Source organism: Callithrix jacchus, chromosome 2 (genome assembly GCF_049354715.1).
Source record: "Callithrix jacchus isolate 240 chromosome 2, calJac240_pri, whole genome shotgun sequence".
Lineage (NCBI taxonomy): Eukaryota > Metazoa > Chordata > Mammalia > Primates > Cebidae > Callithrix > Callithrix jacchus.
In genome coordinates this window covers 82,618,098-82,640,312 of record NC_133503.1, presented here as the reverse complement: position 1 = coordinate 82,640,312, position 22,215 = coordinate 82,618,098, and the positions used below count along the sequence as shown (strand labels likewise).

At 42.0% G+C, this 22,215-nt stretch overlaps 1 protein-coding gene across 10 annotated transcripts in view; it reads right to left on the bottom strand.

Moving 5' to 3' along the window:
• The window catches only part of LOC100401828 (alpha-aminoadipic semialdehyde dehydrogenase), a 37,575-nt gene extending 16,428 nt beyond the window's left edge, over nt 1-21,147 (bottom strand). Inside the window, exons 1-9 of one of the 10 annotated variants that reach the window (XM_078364970.1) lie at nt 20,784-21,147; nt 20,487-20,619; nt 18,930-18,974; nt 14,244-14,321; nt 11,125-11,222; nt 8,095-8,141; nt 4,612-4,653; nt 1,936-2,030; nt 260-380 (exon numbers count right to left, since the gene is read on the bottom strand). In XM_078364970.1, coding sequence (XP_078221096.1) covers nt 2,004-2,030; nt 4,612-4,653; nt 8,095-8,141; nt 11,125-11,222; nt 14,244-14,321; nt 18,930-18,974; nt 20,487-20,619; nt 20,784-20,838 — 525 coding nt within the window. In that variant the 5' untranslated portion in view covers nt 20,839-21,147 and the 3' untranslated portion in view covers nt 260-380; nt 1,936-2,003. Of the gene's footprint in view, nt 1-258; nt 381-1,935; nt 2,031-4,611; nt 4,654-5,961; nt 6,197-7,637; nt 7,993-8,094; nt 8,142-11,124; nt 11,223-14,243; nt 14,322-18,929; nt 18,975-20,486; nt 20,620-20,783 lie in introns of those variants that run through there. The other 9 variants (XM_078364969.1, XM_078364963.1, XM_078364964.1 and 6 more) reach the window with 9 other exon arrangements.
• Nucleotides 21,148-22,215: the final 1,068 nt, after the last annotated feature.

Sequence of the window (22,215 nt, the reverse complement as noted above, 5' to 3'; positions counted from 1 at the left end):
ACAAATATAGTATCAGATTTTTTGAGAATGTCAGCTACATAAAAATAAAGATTTATTTTCATTTGTGCAAAACACCTGAAAAAAGTATAAAAACTGTGAGAGGCTGGGCACGGTGGCTGACACCTATAATCCCAGCACTTTGGGAGGCCAAGGCAGGCAGATTACCTGGGGTCAGGAGTTTGAGACCAGCCTGGTAAACATGGCAAAACCCTGTCTCTTCTAAAAATACACAAATTAGCTAGGCATGGTGGTGGGCACCTGGAGTCCCAGCTACGTGGGAGGCTGAGGCAGGAGAATCACTTGAACCTGGGAGGTGGAGGTTTTGGTGAGCTGAGATCATGCCATTGCACTGTACCCTTGCCAACAGAGCAAGATTCCATCTCGTGAAAAAAGAAAAAAGTGTGAGAAAGGTAATCTTAAATTTCATATATCTTTTAGCTTATTCTAATTAATTTAGATGTCAGTCTTATAAAGAATTTGTTCACACTCATTGTGAATCAGAGCAAAAGCCCAAAGCCAATTTCTTAATAATTCAACTGAAGGCCTTTTTTATTACAAAAGGAAAATTCAACAATAAAAAATGGCTCAAGTTCAAAAGAGCTAAAAGTAATTTTTTTTAAATGGTAAATGCAGCCAAATTTCGTACCTAACTAAAACTTGCTCAGAACGGGATATGGCAGCTCCTGCCTATAATCCCAGCACTCTGGGAGGCCAAGGTGGGTTGAAAGATGAGGTGGTGAAACCTCATCTCTGCTAAAAATACAAAAATTAGCCAGGCATGGTGGTACACACCTATTATCCCAGCTACTCAGGAGACTGAGGCAGGAGAATTACTTGAACCCAGGAGGTGGAGGTTACAGTGAGCAATATCGCACCACTACACTCCAGCCTGGTGATAGAGCAAAACTCTGTCTCAAAAAACAAAAAAAAACTTGCTCAGTTATTGTATAGTCTTTTCGTACCATAAAGTCATGAAAATCAAAGTTGTAACACATACTAAACTGAAATCCAGCTCAATCTTAAGTATAGAGATTAAACTTCCCAAATCCCACACTGAAGCTAAACCATATCTCCCCTTATATACACTGAATGTTAATCTGTCGTCTCTATATATATGTATGCAGACTACATATGTATATAGAGAAGTCTCGGGTATACAGAATCATATGCTTTTCAATGAATCATGTCATTTCAAGTCAAAGCTAAGACTAGACTTCAGGCTAAAAATTAAAATGTTTATTGATTGATTGGTTGAGACAGGATGTTGGCCTGTTTCCAGGGCTGGAGAACAGTGGTGCAGTCACGGCTCATTGCAGCCTCCTTGTCCGGGGTCTACCAGTCCCCCTGCCTCAGCCTCCCAAGTATATGTGGCTGGGACTACAAGCATAAGCCATCATGCCTGGCTAATGTTTTTTAACTTTTTGTAGAGACAGGGTATCGCTATGTTGCCCAAGCTGGTCTCGAACTACTGGGCTCAAGCAATCATCCTGCCTTGGCCTCCCAAAATGCTGGAATTATGTGTTTGAGCCACCGTGCCCAGCCTAAAATGCTTTACTACTTAAAATGTTTTTACAAAAGAGCAAGACTCTATTTTTAGCTAATAGTTTAATAATTTTTAACATTTTTACCTTGTTTTATTCTCTAAGTTACATTGGACTTTTTCCACATTGTTCTAGGAATAGGACTGAAAATAGTTCTCATCTCCTAGTCCAACTCCAATCAACTGGTGGTGGAACCCCTATTAGCTTGGGGTAGAAAAAAGCCAAAGTCCCTGATTGACTAACAACATCTGCCAACTGGGCCACATATTTGTCAGCCGCATCTAGAGAGCACGTTGTTATAGCAGTATTGCTGACACCTCCCTAACAGCAGACCTCATTAACAAGTAGTGTTTAAGAGCAAGACAAGCTCACGGGCCTATGCAGACATACTCACCAGTCGCCTCGCAGTGGTACACCTCTGGCCAGCTGTTCCCACAGCAGCGAAGAGAGCTGATGGAACAACTAAGTTGAGGTCTGCATCTTCAAAGGCTTAGAAAAGCACAAACACATCCATCAGTGAAGTAAAACAGGTAGACAGGTATTTGTTAGCTGGTATAAAACAATGTGGGTTTGCTTTCTTTTTTTTTTAAGATCGAGTTTCACTCTTGTCACCCAGGCTGGAGTGCAATGGTGTGATCTTAGCTCACCACAACCTCCCACTCCCAGATGCAAGCAATTCTCCTGCTTCAGCCTCCTGAGTGGCTAAGAATACAGGCATGTGCCACTATGCTCAGCTAATTTTTGTAATTTTAGTAGAAATGGGGTTTCACCATGTTGGTCAGGTCAGTCTCAAACTCCTGACCCCAAGCGATCTACCCACGTTGGCCTCCCAACGTGCTGGGATTACAGGCATGAGCCACAACGCCCAGCCAACAATGTTTCTATAAAGTGCAGTAAGAGAACGTCAAAACTATGGTTGTACAGTAAGCATATTAATGTCACAGAGACATATACACACATCAGGGGGAAAGGCACACTCTTTTTCCAAGGAAGACTATGAGCTCTGTAATCTTTACCCAGCTATAGAGGGGTAAATTGAGGTTCCCACTCCTTTGGCCTCTTCATCTTTTATTTCTCAGGGGGGTTTATGTCTATTCTTTTTTTCTTTTTTTTTTTTGAGATGGGGTCTCATTCTGTCACCCAGGCAGATGGGGTCTCACTCTGTCGCCCAGGCTGGAGAGAGTGGCACTGCAGCCTTGACCTTGTGGGCTCAGTCAATCTTCCCACGTCAGCCTCCCAGTGGCTAGGACTATAGGTGCGCACCACCACACCCAGGTAATTTTTGTATTTTTTCTAGGGATTGGGTTTCACCATGTTGTCCAGGCTGGTCTCAAATTCATTCTCCTTGGCCTTCCAAAGTGCTGGGATTACAGGTGTGAGCCACCACACCCAGCCTATTTTAACTTTTGAAGTCTCGGTTTCCTCATCTAAAAAATGGGCAATAATGCCTAGGGTCATAATGGATGGTAGTAGGCAGTTAAGGAAGAGCTGTGCTCTGAGGTCTGGCTGCCGAGATACAAGTAGTAGCATTTGTCATTTGCTATCCTGTTACTTCAGGTATGTAATCATTTTAAGTCTCAGAATACAACCTTCAAATTAGATTAACAGCAGTATTTACTTCATAGGATTGTTGTAGGGATTAAATAAAATAATGCATATAAAACAGCTGAACACAGTACCTGGCAGACACTAGTGCTCACTAAATGCAAACTTTGTTTTTTACTGAAGTCTCTCTTTAAAAGTTCATCCAGAGGCTGGGCACAGTGGCTCACACCTGTAATCCAAGCACTTTGGGAGGCCAAGGCAGGTGGATCACCTAAGGTCAGGAGTTCGAGACCAGCCTGGTCAGCTTGGTGAAACACCATCTCTACTAAAAATACAAAAATTACCCAGGTGTGGTGGCGTGTGCCTGTAATCCAAGCTACTTGGGAGGCTGAGGCAGGAGAATAACTTGAACCTGGGAGGTAGAGGTTGCAGTGAGCCGAGATCATGCCATTGCACTTCAGCCTGGGTGATAGAGTCAGACTCCAACTCAAAAAAAAAAAAAGTTTATTCAGAACAAACCCTTCACCATCTATTTCTTTTTTTTTTTTTTGAGGCAGAGTCTTGCTCTGTCAACAGGCACCAGGCTGGAGTGCAGTGGTGCAGTCTCGGCTCACTGCAACCTCTGCCTCCCGCGTTCAAGCAATTCACCTGCCTCAGCCTCCCGAGCAGCTGGGACTACAGGCATGCACCACCACGCCCAGCTAATTTTTTTGTATTTTTAGTAAAGATGGGGTTTCACTATGTTGGCCAGGATGGTCTCAATCTCTTGACCTCGTGATCCACCCATCTTGGCCTCCCAAAGTGCTGGGATTACAGGCGTGAGCCACTGCGCCCAGCCCACCATCTACTTCTTATATCTTACAAATACTTCTTATGTGTGTCATCTACAAATATCTAAGCATTTTCGTGACAAATTCAGACAGCTGAAAAAGAGCATTAAGTAATCTCTAAGCCTATAGGTGATTTTTAAAAAATGCCTTAAGGACATGTTTCTTCCCAATATAAAAGCACTCAGTATTACACTAAGGACAAAATAATGTTTGGAAATCTAAAGAAATGATCAAGTCACATATAGGTGATGGGGAGGAAGGCAGCAAATCACACTGCCACATGTGTACCTATGCAACTATCTTGCATGTTCTTCACATGTACCCCAAAACCTAAAATGCAATTTAAAAAAAAGAATTACTTAAGTTATTCTACAGAAATATAGCCAGTTTTCAGCCAATAGAAGAAAAAACAAGAAATAATGCCACACTCCAATGGCAATGGAAGCCTTATTCACAGGTTCTAGATCCCAGGTAACATGTTCTAAACATAATACCTTTCCTTCCTAGTTACCTCTGCCTTCAAACAAAGCTTGTATCCTATCTCCCCAGTAAAATTCCTAAACACAGGACCTAGGTCTCAGGCATAAACAACATGGAAGAAATGAGATCCTAAATGAGACAAGTTCCACATATTCAGGATGGCGATTGTAGAAACTATGAACAGAAAACAAACAAAAACGAAAGGGCAGCCTTACCAATAATAGCATTATTTCCTCCAACTTCCAACAAACTTCTCCCTTTAAAAAAATTACACATACAAATGAATGGCTCGTTCTGTATTTACTACACACTGCTGTATAGCCTAATCCCAACTGTTAAATTATACAGCCTGTCCAATTAATATTTTATAGAGCCTATCCCAATCATAAAGCTATCTCAATTACACCCTATCCCAATTATTTTTCAACTTATTTTCTCACTTTAAAGTAGCATTTCTATTGTATCAATATCAAATGTCCTGATTTTGGTAACTACTGTGGTTATGCAAGAGAAAGTGCACAATCTTAGGAAATACACCAAAATATTTAGTAATAAAGGGAAGCAACATCTTCAACTTACTCTAAACAGTTCAACAATAATATGCACTCACAGAATGTGTGTGTGTGTCTGTGTGTGTGTGTGTGTGTGTGTGTGAATAGATATTGCTGAAGTGTATGCATAGATGTTGCTGGAGAGAGAGAAAATGATCAGTCAAATGGAACAAAATGTACGCAATTAGGGTACACGGGAATTCCTTAGGTTGGTCTTATAATTTTAGGTTTGAAACTGTACAAGAAAGTCTACAGGCAAACCAAACCACCCTGAATGCATCCAATCTTGTCTGAAACTATTCAAGAAAAAAAAGTAAAATGGGGCAGTCACTATAGAAAACGGCATGGCAATGATCCCCCCAAAATTAAACAGAACCTAGCAAACATGGTAAGACCCTGTCTCTACAAAAATTAAAACAAATTAGCTGGGCATGGTAGTGCCTGCCTGTAGTCCCAGCTACTCGGGAGGCTGAAGCCCAGGAATTTGAGACAACAGTGAGCCGTGATCGTACCACTGCACTCCAGCCTGGGCCAACAGAACGAGACTGTCTCAAATAAACGAGTGAATTAATTACTACATGATCAAGCAATTTCATTTCTGCATATAAGCAGGGACTCCATATTTATTTGTACACCAATATTCATAGTAGCATTATTCACAATAGCTGTAAGGTGACAGCAACCCAAGTGTGCATCAGCTGATGAATTAGTCAAGTAAATGTGGTATATAAATATAATAGAGAAAATATCATGCAGCCTTATTTCATTTTATTAATTTTTTATTTTTTTTCTGAGACAGGGTCTGACTCTGCTGCCCAGGCTGCGGTTTGGTGGCATGATCATGGCTTACTGCAACCTCAACCTCCTAGGCTCAAGCAGTTCCCCCACCTCAGCCTCCCAAGTAGCTGGACCACCATGCCCAACTCATTCTTGTACTTTTTTTGGCAGAGACAGGGTCTTGCCATGTTGCCCATGCTGGGCTCAAACTGCTGGGCTCACACTCCTGGGCTCAGATCCCTCCTGCCCTGGCCTCCCAAAGTGCTAGGATTACAGGCATGAGCCACCATGCCCAGCTTATTATGTAGCCTTAAAAATGAAATCCTATTACATGCTACAAGATGGTTGTACTTTGTTCACATTATGGTAAGTGAAATAAGGTAGTTCCTAAAGGATGAATACTTATGATTCCACTCACATGGAAGATGTCAAAATCAATGAAACGGAGAGAAGGGTAGCTACCAAGTGCTGGCTATAGGAGAAGAAGGGATTAGTGTTTATAGGGTACAGAGTTTCAGTTTTGCAAGATGAAAAAGTTCTAAAGATAGGCTCTACAATAATGTGAATGTACTTGACACTACTGAACTATGTACCATCTTAACTATTTTTAAGTAAATTTTATGTTGTGTGGATTTCTCACAATAAGAAAAAGAGGAAAAAAGGAAGAAAATATGAAAGAAAGAAAGAAGGGAGAGAGGGAGGGATGAAGGAAGGAAGGGAAGGAAGAAAAGAAAGAAGAAAAGAAGGAAGGAAGGGTGGACAGAAGGAAGGAGGGAAAGAGAGAGGGAGGAAGAAGAAAAAGGAGGAGGAAGAGGAGGAAAAAAGGAGGAAGTGAGAGAGGGAGGGAGGAAGGAAGGAAGGAAGGGAGGGAGCAGACAGGCAACCTATGGCCCATAAGGCCACGACAAAACTCCCTCTTTAAATTTGATAGTGTCTTCTAATCTTTTCTCTGTGCATTTATATTTAGTTGAGATTATGTTATTTCATTTGCCTTTATTTTCTGATGTCTTACACCTTTCTCCTAAGTTCTGAAAAGAAAAATCACTCCATAGTATTCCATCATAATGATATACCAAATTTTATTTAGCTATTTCTCCAGTGTTGAATGTATTTGTTGATTATCTAGTTAGGTCAGGACTCTTGAGGGACACACACGTCTGAAGTCAGACCCCACTACTACATCTGCTATGCAAAGACTTGCAAAATGTATCAAAGACCTAAATGTAAGAGCGAAAACTATAAAACCCTTAGAAGAAAACATAGGAATAAGCTTTCATGACCTTAGGTTAGGCGATGGTTTCTTAGAAACAACAACTAAAGCACAAGCAACAACAATTAAAAGGCAAATTAGATTTTATCAAAATTAGAGCCTTTTGTGCTTCAAAGGACATCAGGAAAAAGTGAAAACAACCTACAGAATGGCAGAAAATGTTTGGAAGTCATTGGATAAGGAACTTGTATATGGAATACGCAAAGAACTCTTAAAATTTAAGAATATAAAAGACAACCCAATTAAAAACGGGCTCTGGATTTGAATAGATATCTTAAATGGCCAATTAGAAATGAAGAGATTCTCAATATCATTAGTCCCTAGCAGATTTTGTCTTCTCTGCTTTCTCCCTTTTTCCTTCCTCAAGGCAGTAGTTAGTTCTTAGCTAAATAGTAGCAGTAGAATTATAATTTTTAAAATATATCTGCCAGTCTTAACTTATAGCTGCTTTTCTTGGGAGAGTTGGTGGTTAGGAGTGCAGTTAGAGAGCACCTGATGGAGAGATGTAGAAAGTATAGATCTCTCCTCTTCTGCCAAACATCACTTGCAGCCAGGCAGGAGAAGCGGACATCAGGCATAAAAGCTTCTGTTTCCTTCCTTTTCTTCTTTACACCTAGCATAGTGCTATGCTGTAGCCAGCAAGATGTCGTTAATTCAATGATTGCAGCAGAGACTAGAGTTGGTGTAGCATTTGCTGGGTTTTGGTAATAACAGCCACATGTCTTCATAATGAATATTCACTTGAGGCCAGGCACAGTGGTTCATGCCTGTAATACTAGCACTTTGGGAGGCCGAGGTGGGTGGATCACAAGGTCAGGAGTTTGAGACCAGCCTGGCCAAAAAGGTGTAACCCCTTCTCTACTAAAAATACAAAAATTACGCAGGTGTGGTGGTACACACCTGTCGTCCCAGCTACTCAGGAGGCTGAAGCAGAAGAATTGCTTGAACCCAGGAGTCAGAGGTTGCAGTGAACCAAGATTGTGCCAGTGCCCTCCAGCCTGAGCAACAGAGCAAGACTCAGTCTCAAAAAAATAAAAAAATATATATATATACACACACACACATGCATACATATACACATATATTCACTTGATACTTACCTGTTTCCGAGCAATGAGAACATACTCTCCTGTTGTCACATATGCTCCTGATATCACAAATGAATAAAAGTTATTCACATGGAAGCTGATTTTAAAGTACACTTAAGGAAATGTATAATCAAAAGATCAGTAATAAACATATGTCTAAGGCCAGGCACAGTAGCTCATGCCTGTAATCCCAGCACTTTGGGAGGCTGAGGCGGGCAAATCAGCAGAGGTAAGAAGTTCGAGACAAGCCGGGCCAATGTGGTGAGACCTCATCTCTACTAAAAACACAAAAATGAGTTGGGTGTGGTGGTGCACACCTGTAGTCCCAGCTACTTGGGAAGTTGAGGCAGGAGAATCACTTGAACCCAGGAGGCAGAGGTTGCAGTGAGCAGAGATTGCGCCACTCAACTCCAGCCTGCGTGACAGAGCAAGACTGTCTCAAAAAAAAAAAAAAAAAGAATGGTATTCATGGCCTGCTATATAACTTTTCTAGAATATAAGTTGGTAATGTCTATCAAGAGTCCTGACCTAAGTAGATAATCAACAAATATATTCAACACTGAAGAAACAGCTAAATAAAATTTGATCATCATGATGGAATACTACAGAGTAATTTTTCTTTTCATGACTCTTAATAACTTAGGGGAAAGGTATTAAGACACCAGAAAATAAAATAAAATGGAAATAATATAATCTCAACTAAATATAAATGCCCAGAGAAAAGACTACAAATTTGATAGAAGACATTATCAAATTGTAAGGAGGGATTTTTGTGGTGGCCTTATGGGCCATAGGTTTCTTTCTTTCTCTCTTTTTAATTGTGGCGGGAAATCCACACAACATAAAATTTACTTAAAAATAGTTAAGATGGGGGCCAGGCACAGTGGCTCATGCCTATAATCCTGGCACTTGGGGAGGCTGAAGCAGGTTGATCATGAGGTCAAGAGATTGAAACGATCCTGGTCAACATAGTGAAACCACGTCTCTACTAAAAAAAATACAAAAAATTAGCTGGGCATGGTGGTGTGTGCCTGTAATCCCAGCTACTCAGGAGGCTGAGGCAGGAAAATTGCCTGAACCCAGGAGGTGGATGTTGTGGTGAGCCGAGATCCCGCCATTGCACTCCAGCCTGGGTAACAAGAGCGAAACTCCGTCTCAAAAAAAAAAATAGTTAAGATGGTACACAGTTCAGTGTCAAGTACATTCACATTATTGTACAGCCTATCTTTAGAACTTTTGCATCTTGCAAAACTGAAACTCCATACTCTATAAACACTAATCCCTCCTTCCCCTACACCCAGCCCTTGGTTGCCACCCTGCTCTCTATTTCATTGATTTTGACAAGTTTCATATGAGTGGAGTCATAAGTACTCACCCTTTAGGGACTACCTTATTTCACCTACCATAATGTGTACAAAGTACAACCATCTTGTAGCATGTAATAGAATTTTTTTTTAAGGCTGCATAATAAGCCGGGCTTGGTGGCTCATGCCTGAAATCCTAGCACTTTGGGAGGCCAAGGCGGGAAGATCTGAGCCCAGGAGATTGAGCCCAGCATGGGCAACATGGCAAGACCCTGTCTCTAACAAAAAAAGTACAAAAATGAGCTGGGCATGATGGACCATCTAAATGGAAGACTGAGGTGTGGGAACTGCTTGAGCCCAGGAGGTTGAGGTTGTAGTGAGCCATAATCATGCCCACTACACCCCAGCTGGACAGCAGAGTCAGACCATGTCTCAGAAAAATAAATAAATAAACATTAATAAAATAAAGATTTTAAAAGGCTGCATGATATTTCATTTTGAAAAGTCTACTCTTTCCCCATTGAAATATCTTGTCACCCTTGACACAACTGACCATAAATGCAAGGATTTATTTCTGGACCTTCAATTCTACTCCATTGATCTTTATGTCTATCCTTATGCTGGTGCCACACAGGCTTGATTACCACAGTTTTGCAGTAAACACAAAAACTTTTTACTGAGAAGTGAGAGTCCTTCCATTTTTTTCTTTTTCAAGATTGTTTTGGCTTTTTAGGGTCCTTCGCATTATCATATGAATTTTAGGATTAACTTGTCAATTGTTACAAAACAAAAACCTGGAATTTTTACAGGACCTGCATTGAATCTGTAGATCACATGGGCTACACTGGTTATCTTAACAATATTCAATCTTCTAAAAAACGAAAAGGGAATATCTATTCATTTATTTAGGTCAGCTTTAATTTATTTTGATGATGATTTGCAGTGCTCTGTGCGACAGACTTACACTTCCTTTGTTCAATGTATCCCCAAGTGTTTATTCCTTTTGATGTTACTATAAATTGAATTGCTTTCAGAATTTCATTTTTGGATTGTTCATTGCTAAAGCATAGAAAAACAATTGATTTTTCTACATCAATCTTGTGCTCTACAACCTTGCTGACCTGTTTTATTAGGTCAGCAAGGTTGTAGAGCACAAGATTGATGTACAAAAATCTATGTTGCCAATGCCTACATAGTTAAATGGTTGAAGTCTCATCTTATGCTGGGGTTAAAGTCTAAAATTCAGCCAACAGCCAAAAATTTATAACCAATATTATCCTTGAAAACCTTGGAAGTCATCCATAAAGCACAGTACAGTATACGAAGCTATGTCTATACAGCCTTTTTCAACCATGTATCCATGAAATATGCATGAGAGAAGAGCGGATTTAAGCCTTTTATTCCATACTCACTGTAAGTTCTATATTCAGTGCTCCTGTTTAAATGATGACATTTTTCTTCTTTAATTTGCCAAACAGGACCAGTAGAATTTGATAAATATTTTACTATACCCATTTACAGAGAAAATGATTTCCTTTAATAAATTTTAATATGTAAATTTAGGACCTCCCTAACATTCAAATGCTAATAACTGTACCCTTTTCTTTTACTTAGACATTTAAATAAACATGACCACTGTCTCCATGGACAAGGTTGAGGGGAAAACAAAAACTCAACTTTTAGATTTCGCCTCCATATTTGAGAGAATTAAAATCCTCATCAGAAAACCAACACTTACCAAACCTCTCCTGCACCATCAGGGCCACCTGTTTTCCCACCGGAGTGCTCCCAGTGAAGGACAGCAGGTTCACTCGTTCATCTTTGGCCATTGCTGTGCTGCAGGGGAACAGACATGGTCAGTCACCCAAGCAGAGAACCCAGGAATGGCAACAAATGGTACCCAGCACTGAAGTTCCCTTGGAAAAGCAGTCCCTCAAAGCTAAAGGAAAGTCTATCCCAGGGGAGCAATGGAAGGTCTTCAATGAAAAGGGACAGCTGGGTGCGGTGGCTCATGCATATAATCCCAGCATTTTGGGAGGCCGTGGCTGGTGGCTCACAAGGTCAAGAGATCGAGACCATCCTGGTCAACATGGTGAAACCCCATCTCTACTTAAAAAATACAAAAATTAGCGGGGCATGGTGGCGCAGCCTGTAGTCCCAGCTACTCGGGAGGTTGAGGCAGGAGAATTGCTTGAACCCAGGAGGCGGAGATTCTGGTGAGCCGAGATCACACCATTGCACTCCAGCCTAGAAAACAAGAGTGAAACTCCAGCTCAAAAATGAAAGATAAAACAAAAGGGACAAAAAGTTTTTCATAAATAAGGCAGAACAGGCTAACCTGCTGTGAGCGTTTGAATAGAAATCACCTAGAGGAAGCTATTAGAGGAGAAAGTCTTTCCTGCTATGATCTTAGCATTTCCTTGCTGAGCATTCCAGTTTTACAGACTTTTAACTGCTGTATAATCCTTTTAAGAACTAAAACTTGGGCAGGACAAGCCTGGGCAACATGGTGAAACCTCGTCTCTACTAAAAAATACTAAAATTAGCCAGGTATGGAGGCATGCGCCTGTAGTCCCAGCTACTTGGGAGGCTGCTTGGAGGCTGAGATGGGAGGATCACTTGAACCTGGGAGGCAGAGATTTCAGTGAGCCTAGATCGTGCCACTGTACCCCAGCCTAGGTGACAAGAGACCTTGTCTCAAAAAAATAAAATAATTAAATAATTAAAAATTAAAACTTGGCCAGGTGCAGTGGCTCATACCTGTAATCCCAGCACTTGGGGAGGCCAAGGCAGGTGGATCAACGGAGGTCAGGAGTTTGAGACCAGACTCACCAAAATGGTGAAAGCCCATCTCTACTAAATATAAAAAATTAGCCAGGTATGGATATAGGTGCCTGTAGTCCCAGCTACTTGGGAGGCTGAAGCAGGAGAATCGCTTGAACCCGGGAGGCAGAGGTCACAGCAACCCAAGATTGTGCCATTCCAATCCAGCCTGGACAACAAGAGTGAAACTATGTCTCAAAAAAAAAGATGCTAAAATTAAATTTAAAATTAAGACTTAAAAGCCTGTAGGGAAATATCCTAAAGCAGGGGATCCCCAAGCCCCAGGACACCCACCAGTACTAGTCTGTGGCCTATTAGGAACCAGGTTGCACAGCAGAAGGTGAGCAAGTCGGTGGGCCAGTAGACATTACTGCCTGAGCTCCACCTCCTGTCAGATCAGCAGCAGCATTACATTTTCATAGGAGGCTGAACCCTATTGTCAACTGCGCATGCAAGGGATCTGGATTGCGGGCTCCTGACGAGAATCTAATGCCTGATGATCTAAGGTGGGATGATTTCATCCTAAAACCATCCCCTTGCCGTGGGCCATGGAAAAATTGTCTTCCACAAAACCAGTCCCAGTACCTGGTGCCAAAAAGGTTGGGGACTTCTATCTTAAAGTATTCCTCATGGAAGCTGACTTATAAAGGCTATACTAGGATGTCCAGTTGCTTCTAAGGAATGCAGATCAGACGCTATTGATTTGATCTTCTTTGTTCCAAGTTCAGTGCTTCAAAGGGTCCAATGTGAGCCAAGTAGGGCAGCCACAGTATCAGTCCAATGTAGGGCTGAACAGCTTGGCTCAATTACCTAGGTCAGTCTTCCCAGGTTCAACCCAGCAAGCATGAGCACTAATACTCAAAGTGGCTGCTACTTAACATGCTCCTGTACATACTACCATAATTATCTGAGCAATTGCAAGGTCAACATGAAGGACTAGACACCCAGAATGCAAAAATACAGTCAAAGGCCAAAAGACTCATGTTTTACATGACACTTAGATAATATTTCACTCTGCATTGCACACGTAAGAGTTGTATTTTCTAAAATGTTCTCATCAATATGAAAAATAGAGTAATGTATTGCTCCTTTTTGAGACTGCCAGGAAGTACAATAGTACGTTAAAAGTGTTGGAAGAAGAGACTAACACTTTAGCCACACCAGTGTGGGTTGTAAGACTTGACTCCTAAAAAACTCACCTAACGAAAGTCTAAGCTGGTAAGAACAACCTCAGCTTTCATCCCTGTTCAGAGCAATTATAGTCCATGTCATCTTAATATCATGCCAAGTAAAAGCAGCAAGACATAAAAGGCCGCATATTGTATGACTACATTTATACAAAGTGTCTCAAATAGGCAAATCCGTACAGACAGAAAAGTCTTTAGTAGCTGTCAGGGCATGAGGGGAGGGGGAATGGGAAGAGATGGCCAATGGATATCGGATTTCTTTCTAGGCTGATCAAAATGTTCTGGAATAAGATAATGGTGACAGCAGCGCAATACTCTGAATATTGTAAAAACCACTACATTGTACACTTGAAAAAAGAAATGTTATGGTATGTGCATTGTGAATTATATGGCAACTAAAAAGGAAAAACACAATTTTATTAAAAAGAAGCTGTGTTCCTAGGGTTCCCTTTTTCTGTCAGCTGAGAAACTCAGACAGTAGGCTAGGTTCTTGGCGGGCAGTGAGACCCCAGAGTACAATTCCATAGCTTTCTCTGTAAGTAAACACCTTGATAAACCAAGTGTCAGGAAGTCACAGGCTGCCCACCATTATAGCAGTTTGTTATTTCAGGATATAAACACCTTATAGATAGTACGTCTAGGCAATTAGAAAGACAATTCATATTCATCCTCCAATAGAGCTTAGATATTAAGAAAATAAGAACCCAACAAAGTTTTAATAATGATGACTTCAGAAAACCATTCTCATATCCTTGGTTAAAGTGAGTTTCTTATTCTAGTAAAGATGATTCTAGTTGGTCAACCTGAGGTCCTTCAACAGAAGGATGCTCTCAGCCTAGTAACCTACCCAATATCTGCTCCACCACAAGTCAAGGAACAAATTGCCCCAGGCAGCCTGTTGTCCTCCAAAACCTTGGCTATTATCCTAGAAAGGAAAAAAACAATTATTGAAGCAATCATTTGATTTAAGTCATTTTTTAAAAAACAAGAATAAATTCCAACCACTTGACTCTCCTTTTTTCAACGTTCTCTCACATCCCTCAAACATACTACTCTCTTGCTTTTTCAGCCCCCTTTTCAATTGCTAAGTCACTGTTCCTAAATGGCCTTCTAACATTAAGAATCCTCTTATACCAGACTCTGCCCTCAAACATTCAGAGGTGGATTTCTCCTCACATATTGAAAATGATGCTTTTAAAAAACTATTAGAATTATTATTATTATTTTGTCCTAAAAGAATCTTGAGGCCAGGTTTGGTGGCTCATACCTGGTAATCCTAGTCCTTTGGGAGGCCGAGGCAAGTGGATTAGTTGAGCTCCAGAGTTCGAGACCAGCCTGGCCAACATGGTGAAACCCCATCTCTATTAAAAATATAAAAATTAGCTGGGCATGATGGTGGGAGCCTGTAATTTCACCTACTCAGGAGGCTGAGATAGGAGAATTGCTTAAACCCAGGAGGGGAAGGTGGCAGGGAGTTGGAGGTTGCAGTGAAGCAAGATCATGCCACTGCACTCTGGTCTGGGAGAAAGAGCCAGATTCCATCTCAAAAAAAAAAAAAAAAAAAAAAAAAAAATCTTGAGAAGAAGAAAAAAACATAAAACATAAATAGAAGACATAAAGCATTTTTCATGTAGCTCAACTTATCATTGTTTTCAAGTATTTTCTGCCAAACTATGAGAATACATCTGGTTCAAGACAGCAGATTCATCATCACTGGGCCTTTTTTTTTTGTCTTTCACAAATCTATTAAAACAATGATTAAAAAGGAAAATAGAAAGGAAATGAAAAAAATTGCAAAAAAAAAGAGAACAAAAAAAGAAAGGAAATGAAAATGATAAAGGAAATTAGAGGTAGTCCCCACCAGCAAATATATTTAAACACATCTCTGCAAAGCAGAGTTAGAGAAGTTGTAAACTACAAACTGGGAAAGGGGAAAGGATCCTCAAAACCTAAATAAATCCACAGACACAAAAGAGGGAGCTGCGGCCACCACGTAGAACCTTGAAGAAGCTTGGGGCTAGTTCCCACCAAACCACATCAGTCAGAAAATATCAGTACCTTACAGGCTAAAGAATTGTGGACAAGCAGAGTTTGTTCCCCTGTTAAAATAAGAAATACAGGCTGGGCGCGGTGGCTCAAGCCTGTAATCCCAGCACTTTGGGAGGCCGAGGCGGGTGGATCACGCGGTCAAGAGATCGAGACCATCCTGGTCAACGTAGTAAAACCCCGTCTCTACTAAAAATATAAAAAATTAGCTGGGCATGGTGGGCGTGCCTGTAATCCCAGCTACTCAGGAGGCTAAGGCAGGAGAATTGTCTGAACCCAGGAGGCGGAGGTTGCGGTGAGCTGAGATCGCGTCATTGCACTCCAGCATGGATAACAAGAGCAAAATTCCGTCTGAATAAATAAATAAGTAAATAAATACAGTTACATGCTACTTAAATCTGATTTTGAGTTGTCAAAAAAAAAAAAAGACTAAAATAATTCTGGTTTCTCTGAAATAGAATTCCATTCATTTTGAGTTTCCAGAGGACCAATAGAGCAAAGGTTCTTTTCAGCAATCATCTCGACTTACTGGCTACTTTCCAATTTGTTTAAATTTCAAAAAGACCCAAATTCCATACTCCCTCTCATAGAAAAGATACCATTATCACACCTAAGTAAGTTCCCCCAAAATACCCTTTACAGCTGTTTTCTTTCTTCCCTCCAATGCAGTATCCAATCAATGATCCTTGATTGCCTCCTGGACTGCGGCTCTCATGTTCACGACCAGGTTTCAGGCTGCACAATTCTTTCCAGAGACTTTGGGTATATATATTGTCTGCACAAGTAGGCTGTACACTCTTTAAGGGCAAGGCTTTTGTTTTGTGCCTATAGGTAAAGGTTAACAAGCCTCTGTCCCTAAGGCATGAGAATCTAACTCTAGGTTAAACTCTAACTCTGTTATCCAAATTACCTGATAAGTGTCAGCGTGCCATCAATGTTTCTTAGACAACCAGCCTATGGTCAAAATGACCCTTGCCTGGTCACTTGCATCTGAACTGGGATAACTACCAGTGAGCTATTAATGGGAATACCATGCTTTTTGGCTTTTCCTGAGTGCAGTGACACTTGTAACTCCATGGCCCTGTGGCCCCAGAAAGCTACAATTGTTACAAGAGATTTTGGTTTCTGCGGAGCATTAGGCTTTAAGCCAGGGTAATCCTACACCTGTCCAATGTGGCTCTCACTTCCTTGTACCTGTGTGACTGTGACGAGAACACTGATTGAAGAGGAATACCTGATGCCATACCGCTCACAAGCTATGTTCCTGTCCTACATCCTTCTGAATACACAGAGGAACCATATGTGGGCTGTGCTCATCTTAGGAATCTGAACATTCAGTTACATTTATGAAGACCTCCTTGTGGCACTGCATCACCCTTGGTTAATTCCAGCAAAATTTGACATCATTTACTTATCTTCCATTGCAAAAGCAGATAACATTTTCAATGCTGTGAAAACTATCAACCAGCATATATTAAACTCCTATATGAATGTTTCAAACCATTTAAAGCAAAAAAAAAAAAGGCTCAAACAAAACTACTAACACAATGAACAGTATTTTAGCCAGCTACTTCCTAACAATTGTTAAGTCAATTTTACTACTTCCACATTAATTATTCTACTGTTTTTCAAAAAACAAATGTTTATTTTTAGGCCCGGGCAGTGACTCACGGGCACTTCCAGCACTGTGGAAGGCCAAGGCAGGCAGATGACTTGAGGCCAGTAGTTCAAGACCAGGATGGACAACATGGTGAAAACCCATGTCTATAAAAGTTAGCCAGCTATGGTAGCATGCACCTGTAATCCCAGCTACTCAGGAGGTTGAGGCAGGAGAATCGCCTGAACTGGGAGGCAGAGGTTGGAGTGAGCTGAGATTGTGCCACTGCATTCCAGCCTGGGTGACAGAGCAAGACTCTGCCTTAAAAAAAAAAAAAAAAAATTAGCCAGGAGTGGTGGCACATGCCTGGAACCCCAGCTACTCAGTAGGCTGAGGAACAAGAATCCTTGAACCCAGGAGTAAGAAGCTGCGGTAAGCTGAGATGGCCCAACTGCACTCCAGCCTGGGTGACAGAGACTGTGTCTCAAAATTAAAAATTTAAAAATTAATACATACTACCCTTGCTCTTTTCCAGCCCATTTTCCAATTCCTAAGGCACTATTCTAGATAATCTTCTAGGCTGGGGAGGAGGGGTGGCTCACACCTGTAATCCAAGGGAGGATTTGGGAGGCTGAGGCAGATGGATCACGAAATCAGGAGATTAAGACCATCCTGGCCAACATGGTGAAACCTCATATTTACTACAAATACAAAAATTTGCTGGGTGTGGTGGCTCACGCCTGTAATCCTAGCTACTCAGGAGACTGAGGCAGGAGTATCACCTGAATCAGGGAGTCGGAGGTTGTAGTGAGCCAAGATCACACCACTGCACTCCAGCCTGGTTACAGAGTGAAACTCTGTTAAAAAATAATAATAATCTTCTAATATGAAGAGCCCTCTTACCCACAAACTCCACCCCAATCTCTCTACTAATAACTCTGAAATCAAAATGCAGACCATGCACACAATGCAACATCAAAGGTACATCCTATTCCTACATGGGGAGGCATCCTAACTCTATACATCCTCCAAATTCCAGAATAATAAATCAGTCTCATTGCTTTGATGACTTAATCAGAGCTACCAGGTTCTCAAATATAAGTAAGTAAAACACTGATAATTTTTTAACCAAAAGATAAACATTTTAGTGTTAGATGAATCAGGAGATAAGTATAATAATCAGCTTCATTAACACTCTATTAAGCAAAAGCAATAAAAGTATTAGCTGGATAGAAATCTATTCTTAGCCAGGCACGGTGGCTCACGCCTGTAATCCCAGCACTCGGGAAGGCCAAGGCAGGAGGATCACCTGAGGTCAGCAGTTCGAGACCAGCCTGGCCAACATGGTGAAACCCCATTACTACTAAAGGTACACAAATTAGCCAGGCATGATGGTATGCGCCTGTGATCCCAGGTACCCAGGGGGCTGAGGCAGGAGAATCACTGGAACCCAGGAGACAGAGGCTGCAGTGAGCCAAGATTGAGCCACTGAACTCCAGCCTGGGTGACAGAGCAAGACTCCATCTCAAAAAAAAAAAATCTCTTCTCAAAACCATTACCATGTTGAATACTGAGAAAATATGGCTTCTAAATTGCAAAAATATTTCCTTCCCACTGAAGATGGTTTTATTTTCCAAGTGACAAAACAATGTCTGTAGAGTTCAATAAATACGTCAATATCCGGCATGTTTCCAAAGAGTTAAATTAAATGACATGGCACTGAAAGCACTCTATATAAAAATGATACTACAAGCAAAGGAAAAAGAGGTTATCCAAATTCCATGCTTAAATAAATGTGATTCTTTGACCTCAGATTAAAAAGTCAGGGCCTATCAATCACCCTTTCAATATTATTTCATATTCAAGAAAAAGAAAGCCACACATACTTACTTTATGACAGCCACACTAATCAGGGAAGTTGTTGGAGTTTCGTTCCTTAAAAAGGTTAAAAAAAAAATTTATTTGATGGAAACCATAAATATCTTTTATTTTTTTATTTATTTATTTTGAGACGAAGTTTCGCTCTTGTTACCCAGGCTGGAGTGCAATGGCGCGATCTTGGCTCACCACAACCTCCGCCTCCTGGATTCAGGCAATTCTCCTGCCTCAGCCTCCCGAGTAGCTGGGATTTCTGGCATGCACCACCATGCCCAGCTAATTTTTGGTACTTTTAGTAGAGATGGGGTTTCACCATATTGACCAGGATGGTCTCGATCTCTTGACCTCGTGATCCACCCGCCTCGGCCTCCCAAAGTGCTGGGATTACAGGCTTGAGCCACCGCGCACGGCCAATATCTTTTATTATCAAACAGAAGCAAAAGTGTTTGTGAGAAAAAGCTCTGTCCAGTTAGACAACCGACAAGTGAGTCTAGTAACTGAAACAGAAATCTGTCCTTCACCTTGGTGTCTTTGAGACCTACAGAACAAACCTTTCATAACATAAAATAGCACGAAGCAATTCTGAATCAGCTGCCTGCACTGATCACAGGAATCATTAGGTTAACCTCAGCTAATTATGGGAACTGAGTAAAGCAGAAATCTACCAACGTGCTGCATTAACTAAACTTACCTTGGAAAATTCAAAGAGCTGAGGAAAACTATGCAATGAGCCTTTTTGGATTAGAGGATCAGAGACATAATGAACATCATTATGCTGGAAAACAGGGTTTCCCTTCACAACATGGTGCAAAATTATTAGTCCTCTCAAATATGTCCTATTATACAGTTAGTTTTTGGATACATTCAACTGAGTACCACACATTTAAAATGAATTAATAATTAGTGGAACAGATGCACGCAAAATGAGCCAAAGACAACTGTCCTGATTTTTCTTATCTCATTTCTTCCACAGAACACAAAAGCAAAAAACAAGTAACTGTTTGCCATCTATAATATACAGACATTTTTACTATCAAATATTTTGTAGAATTGAAAAATTTAAGACATCAACAGGAACACTGACCAAGTGCCTGGAATTACTTGGGAGTTCACTCTCAAAGTTTTATTAGCCAGGCGCAGTGGCTCAGGCCTATAATCCCAACACTTTGGGAGGCCGAGATGTGTGATCACCTGAGATCAGGAGTTTGAAACCAGCCTGGCCAACATGGTGAAACCCTGTTTCTACTAAAAATACAAAAACACAAAAAATTAGCCGAGCATGGTGGTGCATACCTGTAATCCCAGCTACCCAGGAGGCTGAGGCAGGAAAATTGCTTGAACCCGGGAGGTGGAGGTTGCAGTGAGCTAATACTGTGCCATTACACTCCAGTGCAATGGGTGACAAGAGTGAACCTTCATCTCAAAAAAAATTTTTTTTAATTAAGTTTTATCGAAGAAGGCAGGTGATGCACACCTATAATCCCAGTTACTCAAGAGGTTGAGGTAGTAGTAGCTAGAAATGGCTATTTTTATCACTCACTACTAGATAGGAAAGTGAGCGGGTCTTACCAGAGGCAGACATTTCCACTGATCAAGGCGATGGCGTTGTTCCAGCCATACACTGCCACAGGGAAATTGAATGCCGTGATGATTCCAACCAGGCCTACAGGATTCCACTGCTCGATCAGGGCGTGACCAGGTCCTGAGGACAGGAAAAAGATGGAACATGCCAAAGCATGTTAATTTAATGCCCATCAAGTTAATAAGAACAAATGTACAGCAGATCAGAGAAGATTCCAGACGCCTTATAGTGCGATATTGGTACATTAACAAATGTAGAACTAAAGTGGTTATTACTGCAACTACCTTGTAAATCACAATGATATTCATTATGCCTCTGATCCTCGTAGGAACTCTGCATAGATCAGAGCAGTATAAGTGCACCTGAGAGACAAGGACACTTTCCAGGGTTGATGGGTGCCCTAGGTGGTATGATCACAAAGGGCAGAACATGACCAGGGCACAGGGGCATAGGCCCATGTTCGTTCTTTGCTTTGTTTTGTTCTGAGTCAGTCTCACTGTGTTGCCCAGGCTGGAGTAGAGTGGGGCGATCTCAGCTCACTTCAACGGGCATCTCCCAAGTTCAAGCAATTATGGAGCCCCAGCCTTCTGGGTAGCTGAAATTACAGGCATGCGCCACCACACGCCCCTGCTTTTTGTATTTTTAGTAGAGAAGGGGTTTTCCATGTTGGCCAGGCTGATCTCAAACTCCTGATCTCAAGTGATCCGCCTGCCTTGGCCTCCCAAAGTGCTGGGATTACAGGATTCGCCTGCGATCATGGGAATTTTTGGCTCTTAACCTTGAGAGTAGAGCTGGGTGAGTTCCATTTGTGGTGGGGGTCTGGAAACAGGTTTCTGGTCTTCCAGAGCCACATCCCATCCCCACACAGCCTAGGCCAGGCCAGGTGTTTGTAGGTGAGGCTCCGGGGCTCCAGCTAACCTGAGCTACCTGGGCAGGGCTTTGTGCTGGGAGGCAGCAAGCTGGGTGAGCGGGCGACGACGCAGGCCTCTACGCAGTGCGGTAGTGAAGACGTCTCTTCCAGGGAGTCACAGGAAGCAAATTCATCCTTTTAAAGGTCTCGCGTCTCGCGGCCCTGAATCGGCGCGTTGGAGGAGAGCTGCAGCCTTCCCCGAGGTTCAGGGTTCACAAGGCTTGCAGCCCAGCCCTGTCATCCAGCTTCCTCAGTATTCGCGGTGCACTACCCAGGACGACTTGCGGCTTACGTCCCAGGACAAAGGGGGCTTGTCCTTTCTTTCTTTCTTTCTTTTGGGGGGCGAGGAACGGAGTTTCGCTCTTGTTACCCAGGCTGGAGTGCAATGGCGCTATCTCAGCTCACCGCACCCTCCGCCTTCTGAGTTCAGGCAATTCTCCTGTCTCAGCCTCCTGAGTAGCTGGGATTACAGGCATGCGCCACCACGCCCAGCTAATTTTTTGTATTTTTAGTAGAGACGGTGTTTCACCTTGTTGACCAGGATGGTCTCGATCTCTTGACCTCCTGATCCATTCGCCTCGGCCTCCCAAAGTGCTGGGATTACAGGCGTGAGCCACCGCGCCCGGCCCTGTCCTTTCATGTAAGTACTACCGCGCGAAAACGAAGTCCTTCTCTGGTTGCCTGCCTTCCTGTAGAAGTAGCGCCCCGTCGGGCTGCAGGGCTCGGAACGCCTGCCGATGCCCATTCTCGGCGCGCACCCGGAAGTCCGGAGCTCCGGCCCCGTCTTAGCCACCGCCTCCATCGCC